We start from the raw sequence: 24,699 nt of genomic DNA on the forward strand, positions 1-24,699 counted from the left end.
CACTGCCTGTTCTATTCTGACCATTTATTACGTTTCATGGTCATTACAAAAAATATTTTTTTCCATGGGGGGGGTGGGGGGTGTCAAAAAATGATGGGCCCCGGGTGCCACATACCCTAGGTACGCCACTGCCTCTATGGTCTTCAGTTCCAGCCAACCACCAGCCAAATTATTTGAAGGCTTGTTTTTCTTTCTGGCTTTTATTCATCATCAGACCTTAGTTTTTGGTTTTTTTTAAGTGCTTGTTCTCTATATTCTATGTTTTGTGCAAATCGATAAACTTTCTATGAAGAACTCACGTTGGGATGCTATGGAGCAAAACAAAAGGGGGGGGACCCGTTCTTGAAAAAGCCTTTGGGCGAAACTGTTTGAACCTTAAGGTCCTTCCAAAGGTTTAAAAAAAGAATGAAGAAATAGCTAAAGCTAAGTACAAAAGTTTTAAAGTTGTATAAGAAAAGTTTATCGATTTGCACAAAACATAGAATATAGAGCACAAGCACTTTAAAAAAAACTACGATCTGATGATGAATAAAAGCCAGAAAGAGAAACAAGCCTTCAAATAATTTGGCTGGTGGTTGGCTGGACCATAAAGGTACTTAGAAATATATTATCTGAAAAATAAGTTTAGTAATTAGGCACTTTGAAGTTTATTATATGCCTTTGTGGATTGATGGTGACCAATATGTTAACTGCATAGTTTTATGCGGTATATAAATTTTTTAATAAATAAACATTTGGCCCATTTTCTCTGGACTGGTTCATTTGATTTAAAGAGAGATTAGCATGCTACTATGGTAACTGATTTGATATTCAAGTTATGTCTATGTATTAACTACATGGTGAATAATGTGCAATGCAGACAACCACATGTCCTGAGATGGTAATGGATTTGCATTGACTGTACTGCATAACACCCGTCCATTTTGTGCTAGACTTACCATGCACTGTTAAGGTGCTGTATTACGTGTTAGTGCATGCCTACACCACTAAAATGTGATAATTACCAGGTTAAATGCTAATGCAGCTTAGTACCATATTTTCATGCATATAACGCGTGCGTTATACACGATTTTTACAAACTGCGCATAACCTTGCGCGTTATATGCGTGAGCACGTTGTACAAATTTTTTTTTACATAGTTCCCCCCCCCCCCGACGTCCGATTCACCCCCCCCCCCCCGCAGGACCGCTCGCACCCCCACCCCGAAGGACCGCTCGCACGCACTCCCACCCGCACGCACTCCCACCCGCACCCCCAGCCTGAAGGACCGCTCGCACCCCCACAGCCTCCAGACCCCCCCCCCATCATGTAGAAGCTCCTACCGGTGTCCTGCTGCTTCCTCTTGGCGGTCCCGGCCCTTCTGTGAGCCCTGCGCCTGCGCTGATTCCTCTTCCGGCGGTCCCGCCCTTTCTCTGACGTCAAGCCCTCTTGCCCCTCCAACTCCCCGACACGATCGGGGCAAGAGGGAGCTCAAGCCCTCTTGACCCCCAACTCCCCGACACAACCGGGGCAAAAGGGAGCCCAAGCCCTCTTGCCCCGCCGACTCCCCAACTCCCCGACAATATCGGGCCAGGAGGGAGCCCAAGCCCTCCTGGCTCTGGCGACCCCCCCCCCCCCCCCCGCTAGTTGTTCGGGCCAGGAGGGAGCCCAAGTCCTCCTGGTCCTGGTGACTCACACCCCGCTAGTTGTTTGGGCCAGGAGGGAGCCCAAACCCTCCTAGCCATGGCGACCCCCTACCCCCACTACGTTACGGGCAGGAGGGATCCCAGGCCCTCCTGCTCTCGACGCAAACCCCATCCCCCCAATGACCGCCCCCACCCAAGAACCTCCGACTGCCCCCCCAGCCGACCCCCCCACCCCCTTCCCCGTATCTTTGTGTAGTTGGCCGGACAGACGGGAGCCAAACCCGCCTGTCCGGCAGGCAGCCAACGACGGAATAAGGCCGGATTGGCCCATCCGTCCCAAAGCTCCACCTACTGGTGGGGCCTAAGGCGCCTGGGCCAATCAGAATAGGCCCGGGAGCCTTAGGCCCCTCCTGGGGGTGGGGCCTTGGGCACATGGTCGGGTTGGGCCCATGTGCCTCAGGCCCCGCCCCCAGGAGGGACCTAAGGCTTCCGGGCCTATTCTGATTGGCCCAGGCGCCTTAGGCCCCACCAGTAGGCAGAGCTTTGGGACAGATGGGCCAATCCGGCCTCATTCCGTCGTTGGCTGCCTGCCGGACAGGCGGGTTTGGCTCCTGTCTGTCCGGCCAACTACACAAAGGTACGGGGAAGGGGGGGTGGGGGGGTCATGGGGGTCGGCCAGGGGGGTCGTGGGTCGGCTGGGGAGGTGGTCGGAGGTTCTTGGGGGGCAGTCATTGGGGGGAGGGGGGGTTGCGTTGAGGGCAGGAGGGCCTGGAATCCCTCCTGCCTGTAATGTAGTGCAGGGTGGGGGTAGGGGGTCGCCGTGGCCAGGAGGGTTTGGGCTCCCTCCTGGCCCGAACAACTAGGGGGGGGGGTCGCCAGGGCCAGGAGGACTTGGGCTCCCTCCTGGCCCGATATTGTCGGGAAGTTGGGGAGTTGGCGGGGCAAGAGGGCTTAGGCTCCCTTTTGCCCCGATCGAGTCGGGGGGGGGGGGGGCAAGAGGGCTTGAGCTCCCTCTTGCCCCGATCGTGTCGGGGAGTCGGCGGGGCAAGAGGGCTTGATGTCAGAGAAAGGGCGGGACCGCCAAGAGGAAGCAGCAGGACACCGGTAGGAGCTTCTACATGATGGGGGGGGGGGGGTCGGGAGGCTGTGGGGGTGCTAGCGGTCCTTCAGGGTGGGGGTGTGGGTGCGTGCAAGCAGTCCTTCGGGGTGGGGGTGCGAGCGGTCCTGCGGTGGGGGGGGGGTGAATCAGACATCGGGGGGGCATCAGGCTTTCAGGGTGGGGACAGGACTTCAAGGGGGAGAGGAGAGTCGGAGTGGGCGAAAGGAGAGTCAGGGTGGCCAGAGGAGAGTCAGGGCGGGCGAAAGGAGAGTCGGGTGGCGACGGGAGAGTCGGGCAGCATGCGCAGTATACGGGTGTGCGCGGTATACAAATTTTTTAAACATATTTCGGTTTCCCGCACGCTATACCCGTGTGTGCGTTTTACCCATGTGCGCGTTATCTACGTGAAAATACGGTAAATAAGCCCCATAATGTTTTTGCAAATTAATTTGTTAAGAATTAAAAATCAATGCATGAGATTTAAAAAGTTAACTGTGAAGTAGATATACCCAAATAGAATTTAAATTCTCACTAAGGGGTACTTTTGCTAAAGATTAGCATGCGTTAATGGACATTGGCACACACTAAATTTTTATTTATTCAGTTTTCTATATCATTCGCCCAAGGGAGCTCAGGACGGTTTACATGAATTATTCAGGTGCTCAGGCATAATTCCCTGTCTGTCCCAGTGGGCTCACAATCTATCTAATGTACCTAGGGGAATGGGGGAGCAAGTGACTTGCCCAGGGTCACAAGGAGCACTGTGGGCCTGCATCAACCTCAGGGTGCCTAGGCTGCATCTTCAGTCATGGTTCTGCATTCTTATACATAGTAGGGTAAAAGATAGCATGACAAAGATGGCAAAACTTAGCTAACAAAGCATGGTAAAACATATGATAAAACATGATATGGTGAGACATAGCATGGTGTATTTAATTTGGCAAAGCATAGTTAATATAGTATGACATGACTTGGAAAAATGGTAAGGCAAGTGTGCAGACATAGTATGGTAAATATTGCACATAGGATAGTGGTGAACAGTATAACAGTGTGATAGAACATTGTATGACAGAACATGGTATAGGACATAGTACAGAGTTCATCAGCTTTTGGCAGAGGTCCAAGGGATTTGGATTGGTGCATTCTCATAGAGGATCAGAGGAAGAGGTGAGTTTTTATAGCCTTCCTGAAGCTCAGTAGGCCTTCTAATAATCATGCTGCTAGGTAGTTGGTTGGTTCCAGAGACACGGTAGGTAGTGCAAGAAAAATCTTTTTTGGGCACTCTCAAAGCAGAGGGTGCGTCCCGAGGGCATATGTCGCTTTTCTTCTTGTGAGTAAAGCGGTCAATTCAGGGCATAGAGTGGAAGTTTGGAGCCATATAGGCCGGTGCCATCTCGTGGAAGAGTTTGTAGCCCATCACTAGACATTTGAATATACATCGTTTGTTGATCAGCAGCCAGTGGGCAGTTGGGTCTCGTATGTGGAGATTCTTTGAGTCGGATGGCATCAGTTTGTACTTGTTGAAGTCAACGGAGGTTTGTTTTTGGTTTTTTTTGCAGAGAGCCCATTTATGAGCACGTTGCAGTAGTCCAGACAGGAGAGGACAAAGGCATAAATTGAGAGAAGTCCGGTTCTGAGAAGTATCGCCTGATTTTCCATAGCTGCCATAGGTAGTAGATACTACTTGGGAGATATGGTCAGAGAGCAAAAGGATGCTGTGCATCCTATTTTATACATCAAGTGCAGCACTCTTATTCCAGAACAGTATCAGCAGTGGGAGATCAGTACGGGTTTGGTTTGCCCTGGCAGTTTGGTATTAAAATTGCTGCCGCAGTTACCATCTTGGATTTTCCAGTTAGAAAATAAAGCCTATCTGCCTCAAAATACCTCAATTTTGCTTGAAAACAAGTATTATTAACTCCTCAGGCCAGGCCAACTCAGATTCATGCCAAATTTGCAATGAATGGCCACCTGAGGATCATTTGTTTTCCACAAAGATATATTTTGCCCAGAAAATTGCACACTGATTTATCTAACACATTTACAGTATTGTCCAGCTTCTTCTTATGTAATCCGCTTTGAACCGCAAGGTACAAGCGGAATAGAAATCACTAATGTAATGTAATGTAATCCATATTTGTTAAGACTGTACTGCATTCAAAGTCAAATATAAAATTTTAACTGGTCAATATTCAGCTGACAGCAGCCCACGTATTCAGTGTCAGGCTCAGTCTAGGCACAAGCATTGAATACTGGCACCAGTTCCGATCCCCCTCCAATCCTCCCCGAGTGGTCCAGTAAGGCGATAGGGGTTGAAGCAAACACCTCGCTTCTGCCCCTAGCAGCTCCATAGTAGAAATGACAACAGAAACCTCTAACAGGAATCCTATACAGGCCCTACTCAAAGATGCAATGGACCAGATAAAGAAGTCTAGAGTGGGATCTATCTGTTGCTTCTAGGCCTGTGTGGGGAATGTGTGGCGCAGTGGTTAGAGCTGTTCCTTATGATCCGGGGCAGGTCACTACACCCCCCTTCATTGCCCCAGGTACATTAGGTAGATCATGAGTGCACCAGGACAGATGGGGAAAAATACTTAAGTACCTGAATGTAAACCACTTAGGCTCTAAGTCAGGGGTGTCCAACCTTTTGGCTTCCCTGGGCCGCATTGGCTGAAAAAAATGTTTCTGGGGCCGTGCAAACGCTACAGCAAGACAGAGGAGGGAGCTGGCAGGACGGTAAACACCCGGGGGCAGCAGAGGAAAACACTGCATCGTCCTCGACCGGGGCTGCACAAAATACTTCACGGGGCCGCAGGTTGGACACCCCTGCTCTAAGTGGTATATAAACACTTAAATAAATACAAATAAGGCCCTTGGTATATAGTCCATAAAGAAGCACATTTATTGCAATTTAGGGGGTTTAAATTATCAATGTGGGTTACCATTAAGATATGTTGTTTTACAACTACCGTGCTATTTAGTACAGGTCCCATTTATACAATGAACCCGTTACTAATAACTGGGATTAACAGTAAAATAACACATCTTAATGGTAGCCCATGTTGGTAACACCCCCTAATGGTAAAATATTTCCTGATGGAAAATTTGCATATCAGACTGAATTAACGCTATGCTTGAAACATTTTAGGTGACAAAACAAGAATACACTATGGACAGCTCACCTGAAGATGGTGCATACGTGAAAGGACTTTTCTTGGAAGGTGCACGTTGGGACAGGCACACAATGCTAATTGGAGAATCTCTTCCAAAAATTCTTTACGATCCTTTGCCTATAATTTGGCTGAAACCTGGAGAAAGCTCAAAATTTTTGCACGAGAAAGTCTACTTCTGCCCTGTTTATAAGACAAGCGCAAGGAGAGGCACCCTTTCAACCACAGGCCACTCCACTAATTACGTGCTCTCAATAGAGCTCCCAACAGACCTGCCTCAGAAACACTGGATAAATCGTGGTGTTGCAACTCTATGCCAGCTCGATGACTAAATGGACATTAGAACTTATGTTTTCTATCAAATCGGCGTGGTTTTATTCATGTTTTTACTATTCCATCCATCTGATCTTGAATGAATGAATTATTTTCTTCCATTTAGTCATTGCACAGTTCCAAAATGAATTTTTATGTTTGGAAATTGACAAATTCAGGGTGGAACACAAATTTATTACAGTATCAGAAATACAGAAAATTGTAATGAAAACTTTTAAATAAAGTATTCTTCTCTTCATCATTGGAAATAATAGTGAAAAATAATGCTGGTTTTGTATCTTGGTTCAGTAAGAATCTAGTTTTGAGTTTGTTCTTTCAATAATGTTAATTTATTTATTAGTGTACATTGAAACAATAAAAATGTAATGCCAACACAGAAACTTCTTTGGGGTAGGTAGACTGGTAGCACATTTCTGCTATCATATGAAATGGGATAAAGAAATAGATCTTTTACATCATGGGATGAATTTTATACTGTATGAATTTGTTGCTCGATTTGTTAATTTTTTTTCTTTTTGCTTTGAATCATATGTGAGCTGTAGTCTATTTCCAAGTAAAACTGTACTGTGTGTTGTGATTTTCTACTAAAATATAACCGTGCCAACTGGATACTTCTGATTAAAAATGTATTTGGATATGTATATTTTGTTGGTGAAAATCAATTGCTTTTCTTGGTTAAAAAACTAAATACAGAAGCAAAGTGTGTAATGGCCATATAACATTTCAATTTTATTTCATTTATTAGAAATTTATAACCTGCCTTAGTCCAAAGGCAAGATACAAGAAAACAAACACATTAAAAACACAGCATAAGACTTAAACAACAAATATCAATAATCCAGATTGTAGCAACTTTAGGAATTTGCTAACATAAATAAATGCATTTAAGAACATAAGAATTTGCCTCCGCTGGGTCAGACCAAGGGTCCATCGAGCCCAGCGGTCTGCTCCCGCGGCGGCCCATTAGGTCCATGACCTGTAAGTGATCTTTTGTCTAACCCTTGGATTCCTACTTCCTTATATCCTGAAAACCCTCTTCTTCCCTCTTATCTTTGCCCATTTTGCTCCTGTGTCCTCCTTTATCAGTAGCCCTCAATCCCCTTATCTTTCAGGAATTTATCTAGTCCCTCTTTGAAACCCCTTAATGTAGTCTGTCCTATTACATCTTCCGTGAGCGCATTCCAGGTATCCACCACCCTCTGAGTGAAGAATTTTCTGGCATTGGTTCTAAATCTACGAGATGCTAAGCGGTTTACAATACTTAAAAACATATGGTGGAAAGGTACAAAAGGATGCCTAGGTTACAATAAAATAAATTTGAGTCCCTTACAACATTACTGAGTTTATGCAAAATTAAAATAGAATAATTGCTATTTTAATACATACTAATAAATGGAACAGATACCAAGTTATTCAGCTCATGTTTTCTGCAGTGGCATGCGGGCTATTCTTTTTGAAAATGCAAAGTTGGGGAACTGACAACAGGAACATGTGGAAACGAACAGAACACATGGCTATATGCCGACAAGTAACGTGAGCTGCTAAGGCGGACCTTATACTAAAATGTGCTAAGTAATGGACTTAAAGGTTTCACACAGCTATCAAAAAAGGCTTGGATAGCTGTGCTCTCTTAGCATGTGCGTGTGGCATTAGAAAAAAAATTTACTGCCTATTTAGGAGGTGCTAAACCCTCCCCTGTTATGGACTAGCTGAGTAGTGCATTTACACCCATCTCTGAACTGAAACGCCCCCACCAAAAGAAATGTAATCATTGCACGTGGGAAAATTAAAACGGGACAGTTTTGTGTGCTCCATGTTAGACCATTAGATGCACATTAGCGCCCAATGCAGCTTAGTAAAAGAGCTCCTAAAAAATATTTAAATATGCTCTCAAGCACTTAAACACTACTAATACCTAGGAGAGAGATGCAAAAATAGTAGGAACTTTTTATTTTCATTTAAAAGAAAGCAATTTAAAAACATGCCTATAAATGTAAACGGCTGAATTGCCTTTTCAGACAATCGCTTAAGGAATAAAAGCAGGGGCTACTGCCATCTACTTTGAAAATACAAGATGTTCTAATCTAGCCTATATGAGAGCACTGGATTTTAGGTTATACAAGGGGCTACTGGAAAATTCTAAGCCCAACCAAGTTGGGGCAGTCTCTATTGAGGGTTATACACTTAACCCCCCCTTTTATAAAACTACGTTAGGCTTTTTTTTAAATTAACGGCCGCAGCGTTATGAGCGTCAGAGCTAATACCACTGCGGCTGGCGATACAAAAAGCCTAACGTGGCTTTGTAAAAGGGGGCCTTGATCCAATGATTTTCCACTTTTTTTTTTTTATTCTGTCAGAAAAATAAAGAATGAAAAAACAAAAATAAAGAAAAGAAAAATCGCTGGACTAAGGGTTCCTTTTACAAAGCCGCACTAGCGGGTTTAGCGCATGCGACTTTTAATCACGCACTAACCCCTGCGCTGGCCAAAAAACTACCGCCTGCTCAAGAGGAGGCAGTAGTGACTAGCGCGGTGGGCGGTTTAACATGCGGTATTACGCGCGTTAAACCGCTAACGCGCCTTTGTAAAAGGAGCCCTAAGTGTACAGCCTTTGATGGAGACTGCCCTAATTTGTTGATTGGGCTGAGAACTTTTCAGCAGCCCCTCATACCTAGCTTCTATTCAGAATTTACAATTCCTAGATAGTGTAATTGTAGGAATAGTCACTCTGAGCCTTCCCTGACTATAATGAAATATTAAAAACATAACTTAGAGATGAGATCAGAAAATTTGAAGGAAAGATTTAATACCACCATAATTTTTCAGTTGAATTCATGGTTGAATTGTTTCAGCTTTTCTCAGAATTATCCAGTAATAAGAGCATGGCACACTGTTCATATTTTTCTCCCCATATTCCCCAGCTATTCTAAAAGCTCATTTCTAATTTTCCTCAGCTGCACAATGTATAACTTTTGGCTTGCATAATACTCACATTATTATTGCCAGGTACTTGTGACTTGAATTGGCCTCCGTGAAGACGAGATACTGGGCTAGAGGGACCATTGGTCGGATCCAGTAAGGCTATTCTTATGTTCTTATCTTATGTCTAGCCCGACATTATCCATTTAACATGAGGGGGAGATGGAAGCATAGTGGGGGCTGAGTTTACAATTTAGCCAGATAGTGGTAAGATTTAGCTGCAACCCAACTAAAGTTATCCAACCACAGATAGAACAGGCCTAAGGTATTTGAATAAAGTCAACTGGCTAAATAGTTCCATTCACCAGTACCAACTTATTCAGATATCAAAAATTACCTACAACATATGTGGGCTGTTTAAAATTGTCCCTTGAATACACAGTCATTTCGAACAGGGACAGGATCAAAATCAAACATATTTTCAAAATTATTAACATTAGCAAGGACTGGAACATGCACTTCTATGGTATAAAATGTACATTTACTTATACTACAAAGCATTATGTTAGTCATTTAATAAGAACCTTAAAATATGGTTCAAGAGACTCATGAACTTAAGGGGAATAGAAAAATGTATAATGAGAACTAATGTGGAAGAAAGCACCCCCCCCCCCACACACACACACAAAATTAGGCACTGAATATTTTCACAATTAAAATGAATCATGTGTAGCATAACTGTGTAATCTGTATTTTAATAATTTATTCCCTAATGCCATAGCCTTTGTACCCTGGATCTCTCTTTGCATTCAGCATACTCCTTACCTGGCAAGTAAGATCTCAAATCTCTCTAGAATCCTATAGATCCCCATGAAGAGTTACCTGTGTGACCTTCAGGATCAAAAGGTTAAGCAACAACTCTTTAGAGACAATATACAATTTTATATCACATAAAATATATGATCTGTAAGCAAGTTGAACCTCTTCATTCTGACTCCAGTAGGCTTTTTAGCATCCTATGGCTATCCTTAAGCAGTCCTAGGAGTAACTTTCCAGAACATAAAGTTCAAGGTAATATAATGTGAAAGCCATCAAGGCTCCAACATTAAAAAAAATAATAATTATATTTATAATATCTGTACACATACATAGTGCGGAAAGTACAGCAAAATAATGCATGAAGATCAGGAAATTTCATCATAGGATTTCAAGTATATTGGCTTAGAATGTTTCCGAAGTTTTGCTTGGTTTTGAAGTGCACGATGTCGCTGCAGGGAAAGACCCATAGGAGGTAGGTGAATCTATGAAGAGAACAGAGTAAATATCAAAACCACAAGTTTTACAATATCTCAAAATCTATTTCCTTTACCAGACGTTGCATATAGTGATGTGTAAAAGTCTGGAATCACTTGTGAATTTTGCATTCTTTCAACTTTCTGACCTTTTCTTTGTTGACCCAATTGATTTGGCTGTTAGAATCAACTTTTAAGATCACTTATTCCTAAAATTTACAATTTTGTTGATACTGGAACATAGTTACTCTAATTTTTACAGATCATGCTTCAAACCTGGATCAAGACTGCTCAATCAACACGTGTTATTTCTGACCAATCAGGAGGCTGCTTTCATCAGGCAATCACAGTCTAGATATGTAGGTAACAGGGTAGCTTAAAAAAAAAAATAGGGTGTGGGCTTTTGGGGTTTCATACACTTTCTGTATCAACCATGAATAAGACTCGGAACCTGACATTGGAGGAGCATGTTCATGTGTCAGTGATGAACAAGGAAGGATTTTCGTGCCACCAGATTGCCAGCAAAGTCAGCTGCAGTCACAGCGCAGTAGACTGTACAAAAGAAAAAAAAGTGATGGGTGCAGTGGTAGGCAAGCCTTGGTCCAGTCATCCACATGCATCAACATCATGTCAAGACTGTGCACTTCGACACATTTCATTAACCAATTGCAAGTTGACCTCACCTCAACTACTGCTTGAGTGGTCATACAAGTGTTGTGTCAGGTCATCAACAGTTCATCGCCGGTGCCTGCAATTTGGTCTGCAAAGCACACAACAATTCACTGATGATCAATGGCACAACCGGATTGAGTGGGCATGGAAGCACTCAAGTTGGACATGTGAAATGTAGGAAAAGGTGCTTTTCAGCAATGAAAGAATCTTCTGCCTACTTGGTAACCAGGCCCACACCTATGCGAGGAGGATTCCTGGAGCTGAGTTCAAGCCTGAGTGCCTCAACCTCACCGTGAAACATCCTTTGAAGGTCATAGTCTGGGGCTGCATGGCTGCCAGTGGCGTCGGACATCTGCCCATCGTTGATAGAATAGTCACAATACTGCAAAATTTCATGGTGCCATCAGCTCAGCAGCTGTTTCCAAGTCAGTTCCTGGTCCAAGATGACAACACACCTTGCATCGCTCCAAACAGGTGAGCAACTGGAAGCGTTAGAATAACATTGAGTTAAATCGACTGGCCTGCCCAATCTCCGGAACTGAATCTGATCGAGAACTTGTGGCATAAGGTGGCCTGGGAGATATCCAACATCAAATCAATTGTGAATTGACCGAGTCACTCATTGCATCTTGGAACTGCGTTGTCACCCATAATCACCTCAAACTGATTCATTCAATGTCGACATGGTGCAGACAAGTGATCAAGAAGAGAGGATGGCCCACTAAATATTGAGCCATCACCGACACACAAAATGGCCACCTACATGAATATGAAGGATAGATGATGCTCATAAGTACTTTTTTGGCTAGCAAAGTACATTACTCAATTTACAAAGAAAAACGATTTAACATGGTAACTTTAACAAACTCAGAAATTTAAGGCCAAACTAAAAAAAAAAAAGAGTGGATTTTAATAGCTAAATGTATCCCTTATAATGTGGTATCTATTAGGTTAACAAAAAATTAAAATAAAAGGTCAAAAAGTTGAAAGAATGCCAAATTCACAAGTGGTTCCAGATTTTTGCATACTACTGCATTTTATGGTTATACATAATTGTTTGTTTTTTAATCAAGGATTTGGTTGGTTGGTTGTTTTAGAGCATGTATGTTAGCTATCCATCTACAATTACATGCAAATCAAATACTGTAAAGTAACTGAAAAAGGCATTAATATTCACTAAAGCTGTAGTTCTGAACCCGGTCAGGTTTTCAGGATAGCCAAAATGAATATGCACGAGATAAATTTGCATGCACTACCTTCATTGTATTCAAATCTTTTTCATTCATATTCTTTGTGGGTATCCTGAAAACCTGAATGGCTGAGTGCATCCCAGGGACTGGCTCGAGAGCCCCTGCTCTAAAGACAACTTCAAGATTTCTCGGTGCTGGTTATGGTACCAGAGTATTTTTCTGCAGCTCAAGATATGCTACACTGGTACCTGAAAAAATAATAAAAGGATTGCACAGTAAAGAAACAAAAATGTCTTGAATAAGTGAATTAATAAATGGCTACAACAGAGAAGGATTCTCTCTCAGCAAGCAACAAGGTAAGATTGCCTGGGATAAAGAACTTTCCCATTCTATGTTCTTTTCTTTAATTTCTTTATTCATTTTTTCATATTACAACAAGTGTATCAGAAAAGTACATATAATTTTATAAACACACACTTGATTTTCCTTCATGAATACTTTAAGTACAATATATCATATTTATATTCATATTTTTATAATGTTTTAGATAATATGTAAATCATTTAATATATATGACAACTATAAATAAAATTTAAAAAAAACAACCCCCAAGCCCTCCCTATTTCAGAAACTCTAACCTAATACTTCAAAATGCATTAATTAATTCATACATATTGTAAGGTAAATAAAATAATACCCACCCACATCCCCACTTAACAAATCTCTTATTATGGGAAAATGTTATTAATCATTACAAAAATCTGCTAATGGTCTCCAAATCTTCAGAAATTTACCAAAATAACCTTTCTGTGTTGCTATTGTGCGCTCCATTTTATATATATGGCATACCGAATTCCACCAAAAGTTATAACTTAATCTGTCATAATTATTTCCAGTTACATGTTACTTGTTGAATTGCTACTCCAGTTAATATGAATAAAAGTTTATTATTATGTGACGAAATTTGACTTTTTTGCTCTCATTGTTGTACCAAATAAAATAGTATCATAAGTCAAGGCTACTGGATTGGAGCAAACAAACCAAAACTGCAGACTTGTACACGGTGCAGGCAAATAAATCTTAACTAAAAACCTTTTACCAGGCGAGGGACCCAACACGAACTTTTATTGCATTTGGCGATTCCCCGGTGTACTATTAAACGCTATTTTTCCAGGCTTTTTTGTTATATTTTTCTTTTTTTCTTTATCACCATGGACCCCTGATGAAGGTTGTCCGAAACACAGACCGTGTTGGGTCCCTCGCCTGGTAAAAGGTTTTTAGTTAAGATTTATTTGTCAAAATAAAATTTGCCTGCACCGTGTACAAGTCTGCAGTTTTGGTTTGTTTGCTCTGGTCTGGTTTTTCACTGCAGACGAAGTTGGACCTTTGGACCTCTGGTTCTCCTTTTTTGTTTTAAGGCTACTGGATTGTCCATCATCCTATTTATTTGAGGTTCTTGGTATACACAGTTTATGCCAGCTGGCGCCATCTGGGTTATGTGGGGAGTCTGTGGTACAGTCCCAGCACCCTGAGGTTGTGGGTTCAAATCCCATGCTGCTTGCTTCTTGTGACCCTGGGCAAGTCACCTAATCCCCCTCTTGCCCCAGGTACATTAGGTAGAGTGTGAACCCACTGGGACAGATAGGGAAAAATTCTTGAGTACCTGAATGTAAAACCACTTAGGCTATAAGTGGCATATAAATACTAAATAAATACATTTGAATAATATAACAACAGAGCTTATATACACTTAACAGATCTTTATATTAATCAAACAATGATAGGAAAAGACCATGCGCTCAGAGAGGCTCTGGTTCATGAGAAAAGACTAAAGATGTCAGCTTGGAAAAAAGAAGGCTAAGGGGAGATTGGATTTTGTTGACTTCAATCATAAGTGGGGTAGAACGGGTATAAGTAGATAGATTTTTTACTCCATCAAAAATTACAAAAGACTAGGGAAAACACTTTTAAAACCAATAGGGGGATTTATTTTTTTCACTCAGAGAATACTTAAGGCTCTGGGATGTGGTAAAAGCGATTAATGTAGCTGATTTTAAAAAAAGGTTTAGACAAGTTCCTGGAGGAAAAGTCAATAGTCTGCTATTGAGACAGATATGGGGGAAGCCACTGCTTGCCCTGATCGGTAGCATGGAATGTTACTACTATTTCGTTTTTTGCCAGGTACTTGCGACTTGGATTGGCCACTGTGAAGACGGGATACTGGGCTAGATGGACCTTATGTCTACAGAACTATATTGTGCCCAAATTAATCATTGGAGCGTGGCAAAAACCATGTACACTTGAAACCAGAAATTGATGTTCTATTAGACAAAAAAAACAGAAATTGATGTTCTATTAAAGACAAAAAAACTGATAAAGTGCTTCCAGTCTATACTTACAGGTCTTGGATATGGAATTCCATAGTGTAATGCAATATCTATTCTTGCTTCACATTCTTCCATACATTGTTTAATCAGTTCTGAGTCTGTTAACTAGGAAACAATCAAGACAGAAAAAAACAAAAACAAGTTGCTATATTAAATATTTCTAAGTGTATGCTTATTTTATTTACTCTGAGAGCAGTAATAAGCCTTTCCACAAGCTTAAAGTCTCCTGGGTCTACAAGTTCATTTTTAAAAAGGGAAAACTCCTTTGAGATTTTCTCTTTGAAAATCCCACTGGCATGCACAATGGTACAAAAAGAAGCCATGTATTTTGCAGCTACATTGAAGCAGACAAAATGATCCTTACAAGCACTTTTACTCTCCTCCCTTTCCCCATCCATTTGTTTTCAGCGGATGAAAGTATGTGCACTGTGAATAAGGGTGGGGGAGGAATGATCAGTTATCTATGACTACCAATTAGTAGCAGCTGATTATTGCCCCTTAGATTTTAAATAGAGCCTTCACTTCAATAATGAACCCCTGGGGGAATTCGGCACAATGCAGAATTTGCACAGAATTCCCTATTTCCACAGACCTGTTCGTGTAGCTCAAAGAAACAATTAGGCCTGGGACAGCAGAAGAACAGCTGAAGCCAGAGAGGATGCAGGGAGGGAGGGAGTAGGGGCCTGGAAAAAAGGTAGATGGAGTAAAGGGGGAGGGGGCAGGAAAAAGGTGGACACATAGAAACATGATGGCAGATAAAGGCCATCCAATCTGCCCATCAGCAGCATTCACTATCTCCTCGCCCTAAGAGATCCCACATGCCTGGACCACGTTTTCTTGAATTCAGACACAGTCTCTGTCTCCACTACCTCTTCCGGGAGACTGTTCCACGCATCTACCACCCTTTCTGTAAAAAGTATTTCCTTAGATTACTCTCGAGCCTATTGAAAGATGAAGTTCTTTCCTGGATAATCTTCTGATAATACCATACATTAGGTGATCAATCCGTGCTCGCAAACTGTTCGTAGAAGGATGCCAATCACATCTTGCAGCTCCTCCTCCGTCACCAATGGCGGACAGTGCCCTCTTCAGTTTGTACCAAACAATTATCTCCAGTGTAACTAAAGAAGAGAGAAGGAGGGGCACAGGGAAACTTCCCCGGAGATATCATACATTTCTATTCAGCTCTATAACCATGAAAAGGAATAATTAGAACCTGCAACATAGATGAATCCATGAACCAACACATACATAAGGAGCTCCAAGGCTCAACAAATTCAGTACTTTATTAGTAACTTATTCATACATGCACCACCAGAGCCCAGCCTTTTTGCTCTAGCTGCTGCTCGGTGGGCCGCGGGAAGCCAAGCCTCGTGCCTGCTTAGCTGGAGAGGAGCGTGGGAGCACTGCTCCGCCCCCCTCCCGAACCAGCAGGAGCCCGACGACTTTAAAATCAAGCCGCACCAACGGCGTGCAGCCGTTCGGCGTGCCGTCGAAGGCGCACGTCAAAGGCGCGTGCGCCTTAGCACGCGCCTTTGTGAAGCACCTGCGTGAGGCACCCGCACAGGCAGCCTCCGATACCAGCCTACTGACCACACAACCTAGCCCAGACCACAGAGATCACAAAGACAACCACGAATCTCCACTACAGGCACAGTCTCAGCAGCCCGACAAAGACACAGCCGTCTCAACCCCAAAAGAAACTCCTTCCCATGAGACAGACCCAACAGCACCGACTATCTAGACTCCCGGTCTCATGGTTATAGACCTGATAACCCCAGCCGGATAAGTATTACTGTTATATATTACTCTATTGTATAACCTTGCTAGACCTATGCAGAATGTAGCACCACTATATTGAATGTACTGTTCTACAGGATATTATACAGGAAAGCACAGTTACTTACCGTAACAGGTGTTATCCAGGGACAGCAGGCATATATTCTCACATGTGGGTGACGTCATCTACGGAGCCCCGGCGCGGACAGCTTTTCAAGCAAACTTGATTGAAGTTTCAAGTTTGCACACTGCACCACGCATGTGCATGCCTTCTCGCCCACTAGAGGGCGCATCCCACCTCGTGGTCCTCAGTTCCATAACTAGCAAGGAAGCCATCCCCGGGGAGGCGGGCGGGTTGTGAGAATATATGCCTGCTGTCCCTGGATAACACCTGTTACGGTAAGTAACTGTGCTTTATCCCAGGACAAGCAGGCATGATATTCTCACATGTGGGTGACCTCCAAGCTAACCAAAACAGGGCAGGTGGGAGGATGGTGATTTAGGAAAACAGATTTTGTAAAACTGACTGGCCAAACCGGCCGTCACTCCTGGATAGAGTGTCCAGACAGTAATGAGAGGTGAATGTATGAACCGAAGACCAAGTGGCAGCCTTACATATTTCCTCCATCGGAGTGGATCGGAGAAAGGCTATCGAAGCTGCCATTGCTCGGACCTTGTGCCCCGTGACTCGACCCGGGGGAGGAAGGCCAGCCTGAGCGTAGCAAAAGGAAATGCAAGCGGCCAACCAGTTAGACAGAGTGCGCTTGGAAACTGGATGCCCTAATCGATTGGGATCGAAGGACAAAAACAATTGAGGAACCTTCCGATGAGACCTGGTGCGTTGAAGATAATATGCCAACGCCCTCTTACAGTCAAGCGTGTGAAGCGCCGTCTCGCCGGGATGGGAGTGGGGCTTCGGGAAGAACACAGGAAGGACAATGGACTGATTGAGGTGGAAGTCAGACACAACTTTAGGTAAAAACTTAGGATGGGTGCGGAGAACCACCTTGTCGTGATGAAAGACAGTGAAAGGAGGGTCCGCAACTAAGGCTTGCAACTCCCCAATCCGCCTGGCGGAGGTGAGGGCGATCAGAAACACCACCTTCCAAGTCAGAAATTTCAAGAGGGACTTGTTGAGTGGCTCAAAAGGGGGTTTCATCAGTTGAGCCAGGACCACATTCAAATTCCACACGACAGACGGAGGCTTAAGAGGGGGACAAACCCTGAGTAACCCTTTCATGAAGCGTGTCACCAAGGGATGGAGAGACAGAGGGCGTCCATCCAGAGGTTGGTGGAAAGCAGAAATCGCACTGAGATGAACCCGCACCGAAGTGGTTTTCAAGCCAGAGCGCGACAAATGAAATAAATAGTCCAAAACCGAGGATACCGGAACTGATACCGGATCCAGGTGAAAAGACGAACACCAGGTGGAAAACCTGGTCCATTTCTGCGCATAGCAAAGCCTCGTCGAGATCTTGCGGGAGGCTTCCAACACCTCCCTCACCGATTGAGACAGGTCCGGAGGAGTCAGGGAACAAGAAACCAAGCTGTCAGGTGCAATGACTGCAGATTGGGATGTAACATGGATCCTTGACTCTGAGATAGCAGAGAAGGAGAGACAGGCAGGGGAAGAGGCTCCCTGGCACTGAGCTGGAGCAGCAGGGAGAACCAGTGCTGACGCGGCCACCGAGGTGCTATGAGAATCATCGTGGCCGTGGACGATTTTAGGTGTACCAACGTTCGCATGATCAGAGGGAACGGAGGGAATGCATACAGGAACCTCCCTTCCCAGTCTAGTAGGAAGGCATCCGCTTCCAGACGGTCCCGCGAGTACATCCGAGAACAATATAGTGGTAGTTTGTGTGTCTCCGGAGAGGCAAACAGATCCACCTGTGGCGTTCCCCAGCGAGCGAAAACCTCGCGTAGAACTGCTGGGTGTAGGGTCCACTCGTGCGGTTGCAGAAGTCGACTGAGTTTGTCCGCTAGGCAATTCCGTTCTCCTTGGATGTAGACCGCCCGGAGGAAGATGTTCCGGGAGGCCGCCCACTCCCAAAGGCGAAGAGCCTCGGAACAGAGGGGCCAAGATCCCGTTCCCCCCTGCTTGTTCACATAGTACATTGCCACCTGATTGTCCGTGCGGACGAGGACCACCTGGTCCTGCAATATGTGAACGAAGGCTCGAAGTGCTAGGAAGATGGCCCGCAGCTCCAGCACGTTGATATGACACCGACGGTCTTCTGCCGACCACAGGCCCTGCGTGCGAAGACCGTCGAGATGGGCTCCCCACGCGTACTCCGAGGAGTCCGTGGTCAGGACCTTGTGAAAAGGCGGAGTGCGGTACAGTAGCCCCATGGACAGATTTGAAGAGTCTGTCCACCAACGCAGCGATTTCCGCAAAAGCGGAGTCACCGAAATGAGGCGAGACACCGGGTCGCACTCCTGACGCCACTGGGACGCGAGGGTCCACTGAGGGATCCTCAGATGTAGCCTCGCAAACGGCGTGACATGTACCGTCGAGGCCATATGGCCCAGCAGCATCATCATGTGCTTGGCCGACACCCTCGATAGTTGAGAGACCTGGCGGCTCATCCGTACCAAGGCTTCCAACCGCTGGGTCGGCAGGTAGGAGCGCAGGCGCACCGTGTCCAGCACCGCACCTATGAATTGAAGAGACTGAGACGGCCTCAACTGAGACTTTGGAAAGTTTATCTCGAACCCGAGAGTTTGCAGGAAGGCAATAGACTGTCGGGTCGCTGAGATAACCCCCTCCCTGGTCGGGGCTTTGATGAGCCAATCGTCCAGGTAAGGGAACACATGGAGTCCACGTGACCTCAGGGCTGCCGCAACCACCACCATGCACTTCGTGAATACTCGTGGGGACGCGGCCAGGCCGAAGGGCAGAACCCTGTACTGGAGGTGGAGGTCCCCCACCTGGAATCGTAAGAATCTTCGGCAGGCGGGGTGCACCGGAACATGGGTGTATGCTTCCTTCAGGTCGAGGGAGCACATCCAGTCCCCTTCCTCCAAGAGAGGATACAAAACCGGGAGAGATAGCATTCGAAACTTCTCCCGGGCCAGGAATTTGTTGAGCTTCCTGAGGTCCAGTATGGGGCGCAGGTCCCCGGTCTTTTTTGGAACCAAAAAGTAGCGGGAGTAAAACCCCGTACCCCACTGGTCCTTGGGGACCGGCTCGACCGCCCGAAGCTTCAAGAGGGCTTTGGCTTCGGTTATAAGGGTCGGTAGCTGCGAACGATTGCAGGGGACTGAACTTGGGGGACTGTCCGGTGGCGAGGACACAAAGTTGAGCGAGTAGCCCTCGGAGACGATCCGGAGCACCCAAGCGTCTGAGGTAATCCCGGTCCATGCCTCCCGGAAGGACCGAAGACGGCCCCCGATAGGAAGGGGTTCCTGTGAAAGTGCGGAGGGGAACCCGCCCCGTCCGCTCAGCCCGTCAAAAGGAAGGCGCGGGCTTAGAAGGGCCCTGCGCCGGGGCTTGGGTTTGTCCCCCTCTGCCTCGCTGAGACGGACGTCTCGGAGGCGGTCTCGAGAAAGCCGGGGTCGACTTCTGAGGGTATCGGCGCGGCGGAGGCCGGAAGGGTTTCTGCGGCGGGGGCCTAGGTTTGGGGCGGACCAGGGATGCTAGAGAGCGCTCCTGCTCCGACAAGCGCTTGGTCGCCGCATCCAATGACTCGTCAAATAACTCGGACCCCACACAAGGCAAGTCTGCCAGGCGTTCCTGCAGGTTTGGGTCCATGTCGAGGGTGCGAAGCCAGGCCAAGCGGCGCATGGCCACCGCGAGGGCCGACACCCTCGAAACCAGCTCAAAGGCGTCGTACACTGCATGGAATAGGTACAACCGCAATTGAGACAGGTTGGACATAAACTTATCGAATCCTGCTCTTTGGGAGTCCGGTAACGAGTTTCGATATTGAGGAAGGTCCTTCACCATACCACGCAAATAGGAGGAAAAGGTGAAGGCGTAATTTAGAACCCTGGTGGCCATCAGGGAATTTGAATAGAGGCGACGGCCAAACTTGTCCAGGGTCCGCCCCTCCCTGCCTGGTGGAACCGCCGCAGAAACCCGTGAGGGCTGTGATTTTTTAAGAGCAGACTCCACCAGAAGAGACTGGTGTGAGAGCTGCGCCTTATCGAACCCTTTAGGGGGAATCGTCCTATACTTCGATTCCATTTTTGAAGGCACAGACGTGACTGTAAGAGGGTTTGACAAGTTCTTCAGCCAGGTTTGCAGAAGGACACTGTTGAGAGGGAGTCTAGGCACCTCTCTAGGAGGAGTGGGGAGGTCCTGTTCCTCCAAAAATTCTTTGGAATACCGAGAACCTACCATCAGGTCAATCCCCAGGGCTTGGGCCATGTCCTGAACGAAGGATGAAAATGAGGACGGCCTAGCCTGGGGAGACGGGGTTCTCGACCGCCCCACCGAGGAGAGGGGGGAGGCCTCATGGGAATAATGAGGATCCCTAACAGATCCCGAATCCCAGGATCCCCTCTCGAGGGCCCTCGAGGGGGAAGGGGAAGTTATCCTCCTCGCAGAACCCTTGGGTGAGGACCCCGGGGTTCGTGGGACACTCTCCCGTTTCCTCGGCGAGGCGACCCGGGAAGACTTCCCAAGGGGTGAGCGGAGGAGCCTCGGGTTGTCGAGGCGCAACTCCGACACCTGCAGCGCCTCGCCCCCGAACGACGAGGAATGGTCGCGCCGAGGCGAGCCTCGGGGCCGCTTAGACTTCCTCGATCGACGCCCCGTCCGAGGTCGCGTCGAGGGCGAGGCGTGCCTGGAAGACCCGGAGGAAGAGGAGGAAAGACGGCGCACTCTGCGCAACTTTTCTTTGGGCCTTACACTCCGCTCAGGGGGTTCCCCCGAGGTCGAGGTCCGGGGCGGGGCCGAGACCGAGGTGAACGGGGCCACAGTACCCGAGACCGAGGTCGCCGAGGCCGGGGCTCCCGAGGGAGCCGAGGCCGGGGCCTCCGAGACCGAAGGCGCCCTGGTCGAGGTCGAGGCCGCCGGAACCGCAGCACGCTGCAACACTTCCAGGGCTCCCGACAGCTCCGAGGAGATCAGAGCTCGGAGGAGATCCTGGAAGGCCGGAATCCCCACGAAGGTGGGGAGTTCCGAGTCCGGGGCACACTCCCTGGAGGGCGACCTCGGTCTCGAGTATTCCCTCGGGGTGTGCGGAGTCGAGGTCCGATGCGGGGCCGGGGTCGACCCACCCGCCTTGGCCTGACTCGAGGATGGCTTCTTTGCTGAAGGGGATGGAACAGAGGACTTACCCGAAGCTTGCTTCACTGACGACGCCTTCGAGGAAGAGGGCCGAGGCGAGGCCGAGGCCCCCGAGGACGCCGAGGCCGAGGTCAAGGCCGGGGCCGAAGCCGAGGCCGACGTCGAGGCCTTAGGCGGCGCGTCGACGGCGAACAATTCCGCCATTCTGGCCTTACGGCGACGGAGGGCCCTGTTTTGGAAGGTAGCACAGCGATCACACGAGTCTGTCGGATGTTCGGGCCCAAGACAGACAATGCACCACCGGTGAGGGTCAGTGATGGAAAGCAACCTCTCACACCGGCTGCACTTTTTGAATCCCGTAACAGGACGGGACATCCACGAAGAAAAAGAAGAAGGCCGGGAACGTACCGACGTCCCGCGGCCACGGCTTCCGGGAGCCCCCGGAGCCCGACGAAAAACGAAAGACTTTTTTTTTTTTTTTTTTGAAAAGAACCGAAAAGAAAAACAGCACCGCGAACTAATTCGAAGGGGAAAACAAACTAAACGCGGCAGCTAGAAGGCAAAAACACTGGAGCTCAGATCCACAGGGCTTTCTTGCTCCGCGGAAAAATTTGAACTGAGGACCACGAGGTGGGATGCGCCCTCTAGTGGGCGAGAAGGCATGCACATGCGTGGTGCAGTGTGCAAACTTGAAACTTCAATCAAGTTTGCTTGAAAAGCTGTCCGCGCCGGGGCTCCGTAGATGACGTCACCCACATGTGAGAATATCATGCCTGCTTGTCCTGGGATAATCTACTATACCGCTCTTCGACCCACGAATCAAGTACACCACCCTGAGTCATCTTGCTCCCTTTTTTACCCCCTACAATCGCCTGCAGGAAACTCCCAAACTTCTCCAACTGCAGTTGGACGATCCCGTCACAATGGCCAGGCCAAACACACACCAATGCGTAGCTCTACTTCTACTCCTCCTGCTCTCCTCCAGGCTTTGCAACGCAGACAACTCCAAGGTCTCCCCCATCCCCATCCACTTCACGCTGCACCGATCAGTAAAACCCAGAACCCCTACATACACTCTCCACTCCACACAAGACCACCCTCACGCCTATTCGCCCAACAGCCCCCCTCACCCCTATAAACCGACCAAGTCCCACCCAAAAAAACCAAGAAATCTAAAAAAACTTGCGTACTCCCACTACTCCCCACCCAACCACACCAACCACCAGACCCTACTGGGTTTTTACCTGAACATCAGATCAATGAGGAATAAATCCACTCTGATCAAAGACTGGCTGACCGAAACTAACCCCGACTTTGTCCTTCTCACAGAAACCTGGTTGCTATCAGACGAAGACATCGTCATTAAAGATTGTCTACCTCCACGATTCAAGATACTCTCCCTAGCCAGAACATGGGGAAGAGGAGGAGGTCTAGCACTAATCTTCCAAGACCACCTTAACGCTTCCATTCTCAACACAACCTCTTTGGCCAATTCCGAAATTCTAACCATCGCCCTAGCATCAAAATCTCTGCCCTCCTCACTAACCATCACTTTATTTTACATACCCCCCAAAAAATGGTCCACGACCAAAGATGACTTCGCTGAATCACTACTTACCAATTCTCTAACAAGCCCATACAACCTACTGTGCGGGGACATCAACATATACCTCGAGCAAACTGACCAACCTGAAATCTCGGATTTCTGGTCATTGCTCTCCCAACTAGGCTTTGACAAACCCCCCCTATCAAAACCCACCAAAGAGGACATCAGTTAGACCTGGTAACTCTATCCTCTAAGGAACAGGCCAATCCCAATTTTTATTGGAAACAAGGCAGCTGGTCAGACTCCCTTTGGTCCGACCACCGCCTATGTACCTTCACCATTGGATGCCAACTCAAACCCCCTAAAAGCGGCAAAACAAGAATTATCAAAACCCACTCTACCAGAGGAAAGATTGACCCAACGGAATTCTGGTCCCATTTCGAAATCAACACCAATCCAATAGAAGACACGGAACAAATCATGACCTCCTGGATACAAGATAATACCAACATACTAAACGAGATTGCCCCCACTGATGAAAAAAGAAAAAATTTCTACTCCCACAAAATTGGTAATACTAAAACCAATAGCAGCAACCTCTTCAGATTGGTCAACGACCTATACAACATAGAAACCTTCACTAACTTACACGAAGAATCCACCTTAACCGCCAACACCCTTGCCGACTTCTTCAACACCAAGATCCAAAAATTAAGAACAACACTACCCGTCAGTCCCAACCCCCTCGAGCTCTTCCCCATCCTCACAGACATTAATTCATCAAACCCAGATCCTGGAGCCAGAGTCGACCTTAGCTGGAAACAATTCGCATTAACCGATTGGCAAACCTTCAATACTTACTACAACAAGTATACACACTCCTATTGCCACCTGGACACATGCCCACCAAATATCATGAAAACTGCCCCCCCCCAACTTTAAAGCAAAAATGATGACATGGGTTAATCACCTACTATCCACAGGAAACTTCCCGTCTGAGCAAGGTCTTATAATGATTACCCCAATTCTAAAAAACGTGAAAGAACCACCTAACTCCCCATCTAACTATAGACCAATCGCCAGCATCCCCCTATTTACCAAAATAGCGGAAGGGATGGTAAAGGCGGAACTTTCCGTATACCTTGAAAAATTCAACATTCTATGTGACAACCAATCAGGCTTTCGCGCGGACCATAGCACTGAAACCATCATAGCCTCTCTTCTCGAACACCTCCACACGCTCTTCAGTCAGGGCTCAAGTGCCCTGATCATACAACTCGACCTGAGCAGTGCCTTTGACCTGGTTGACCACACCATTCTCCTTGAATGCCTAGCTCACATTGGCATCTCAGACCAGGTCCTTAACTGGTTCCAGGGTTTCCTACAAAATAGATCATACAAGGTATTCAAGAATAACTCTTTCTCTTACTGCTGGGACAACACCTGTGGGGT

General features: G+C 46.6%; 2 protein-coding genes across 5 annotated transcripts in view; one reads left to right on the forward strand and one right to left on the reverse strand.

Annotated features, from left to right (window-relative positions):
- Positions 1-6,870, forward strand: part of DNAH3 (dynein axonemal heavy chain 3) — a 294,020-nt gene extending 287,150 nt beyond the window's left edge. For 3 of the 4 annotated variants that reach the window (XM_033963934.1, XM_033963935.1, XM_033963936.1), the window contains one exon: positions 5,873-6,226. In XM_033963934.1, the coding sequence (XP_033819825.1) occupies positions 5,873-6,226 (354 nt within the window). Of the gene's footprint in view, positions 1-5,872 lie in introns of all 4 variants that reach the window. The other variant, XM_033963933.1, reaches the window with a different exon arrangement.
- Positions 6,871-8,771: 1,901 nt separating this feature from the next.
- LYRM1 (LYR motif containing 1) overlaps positions 8,772-24,699 on the reverse strand; it is a 42,850-nt gene continuing 26,922 nt past the window's right edge. The window contains exons 3-4 of the mRNA XM_033915105.1: positions 14,699-14,791; positions 8,772-10,446 (exon numbers count right to left, since the gene is read on the reverse strand). Of these exons, the coding sequence (XP_033770996.1) occupies positions 10,330-10,446; positions 14,699-14,791 (210 nt within the window). The 3' untranslated portion in view covers positions 8,772-10,329. The remainder of the gene's footprint in view (positions 10,447-14,698; positions 14,792-24,699) is intronic.

The sequence above is a fragment of the Geotrypetes seraphini genome, chromosome 11, assembly GCF_902459505.1.
Source record: "Geotrypetes seraphini chromosome 11, aGeoSer1.1, whole genome shotgun sequence".
NCBI lineage: Eukaryota > Metazoa > Chordata > Amphibia > Gymnophiona > Dermophiidae > Geotrypetes > Geotrypetes seraphini.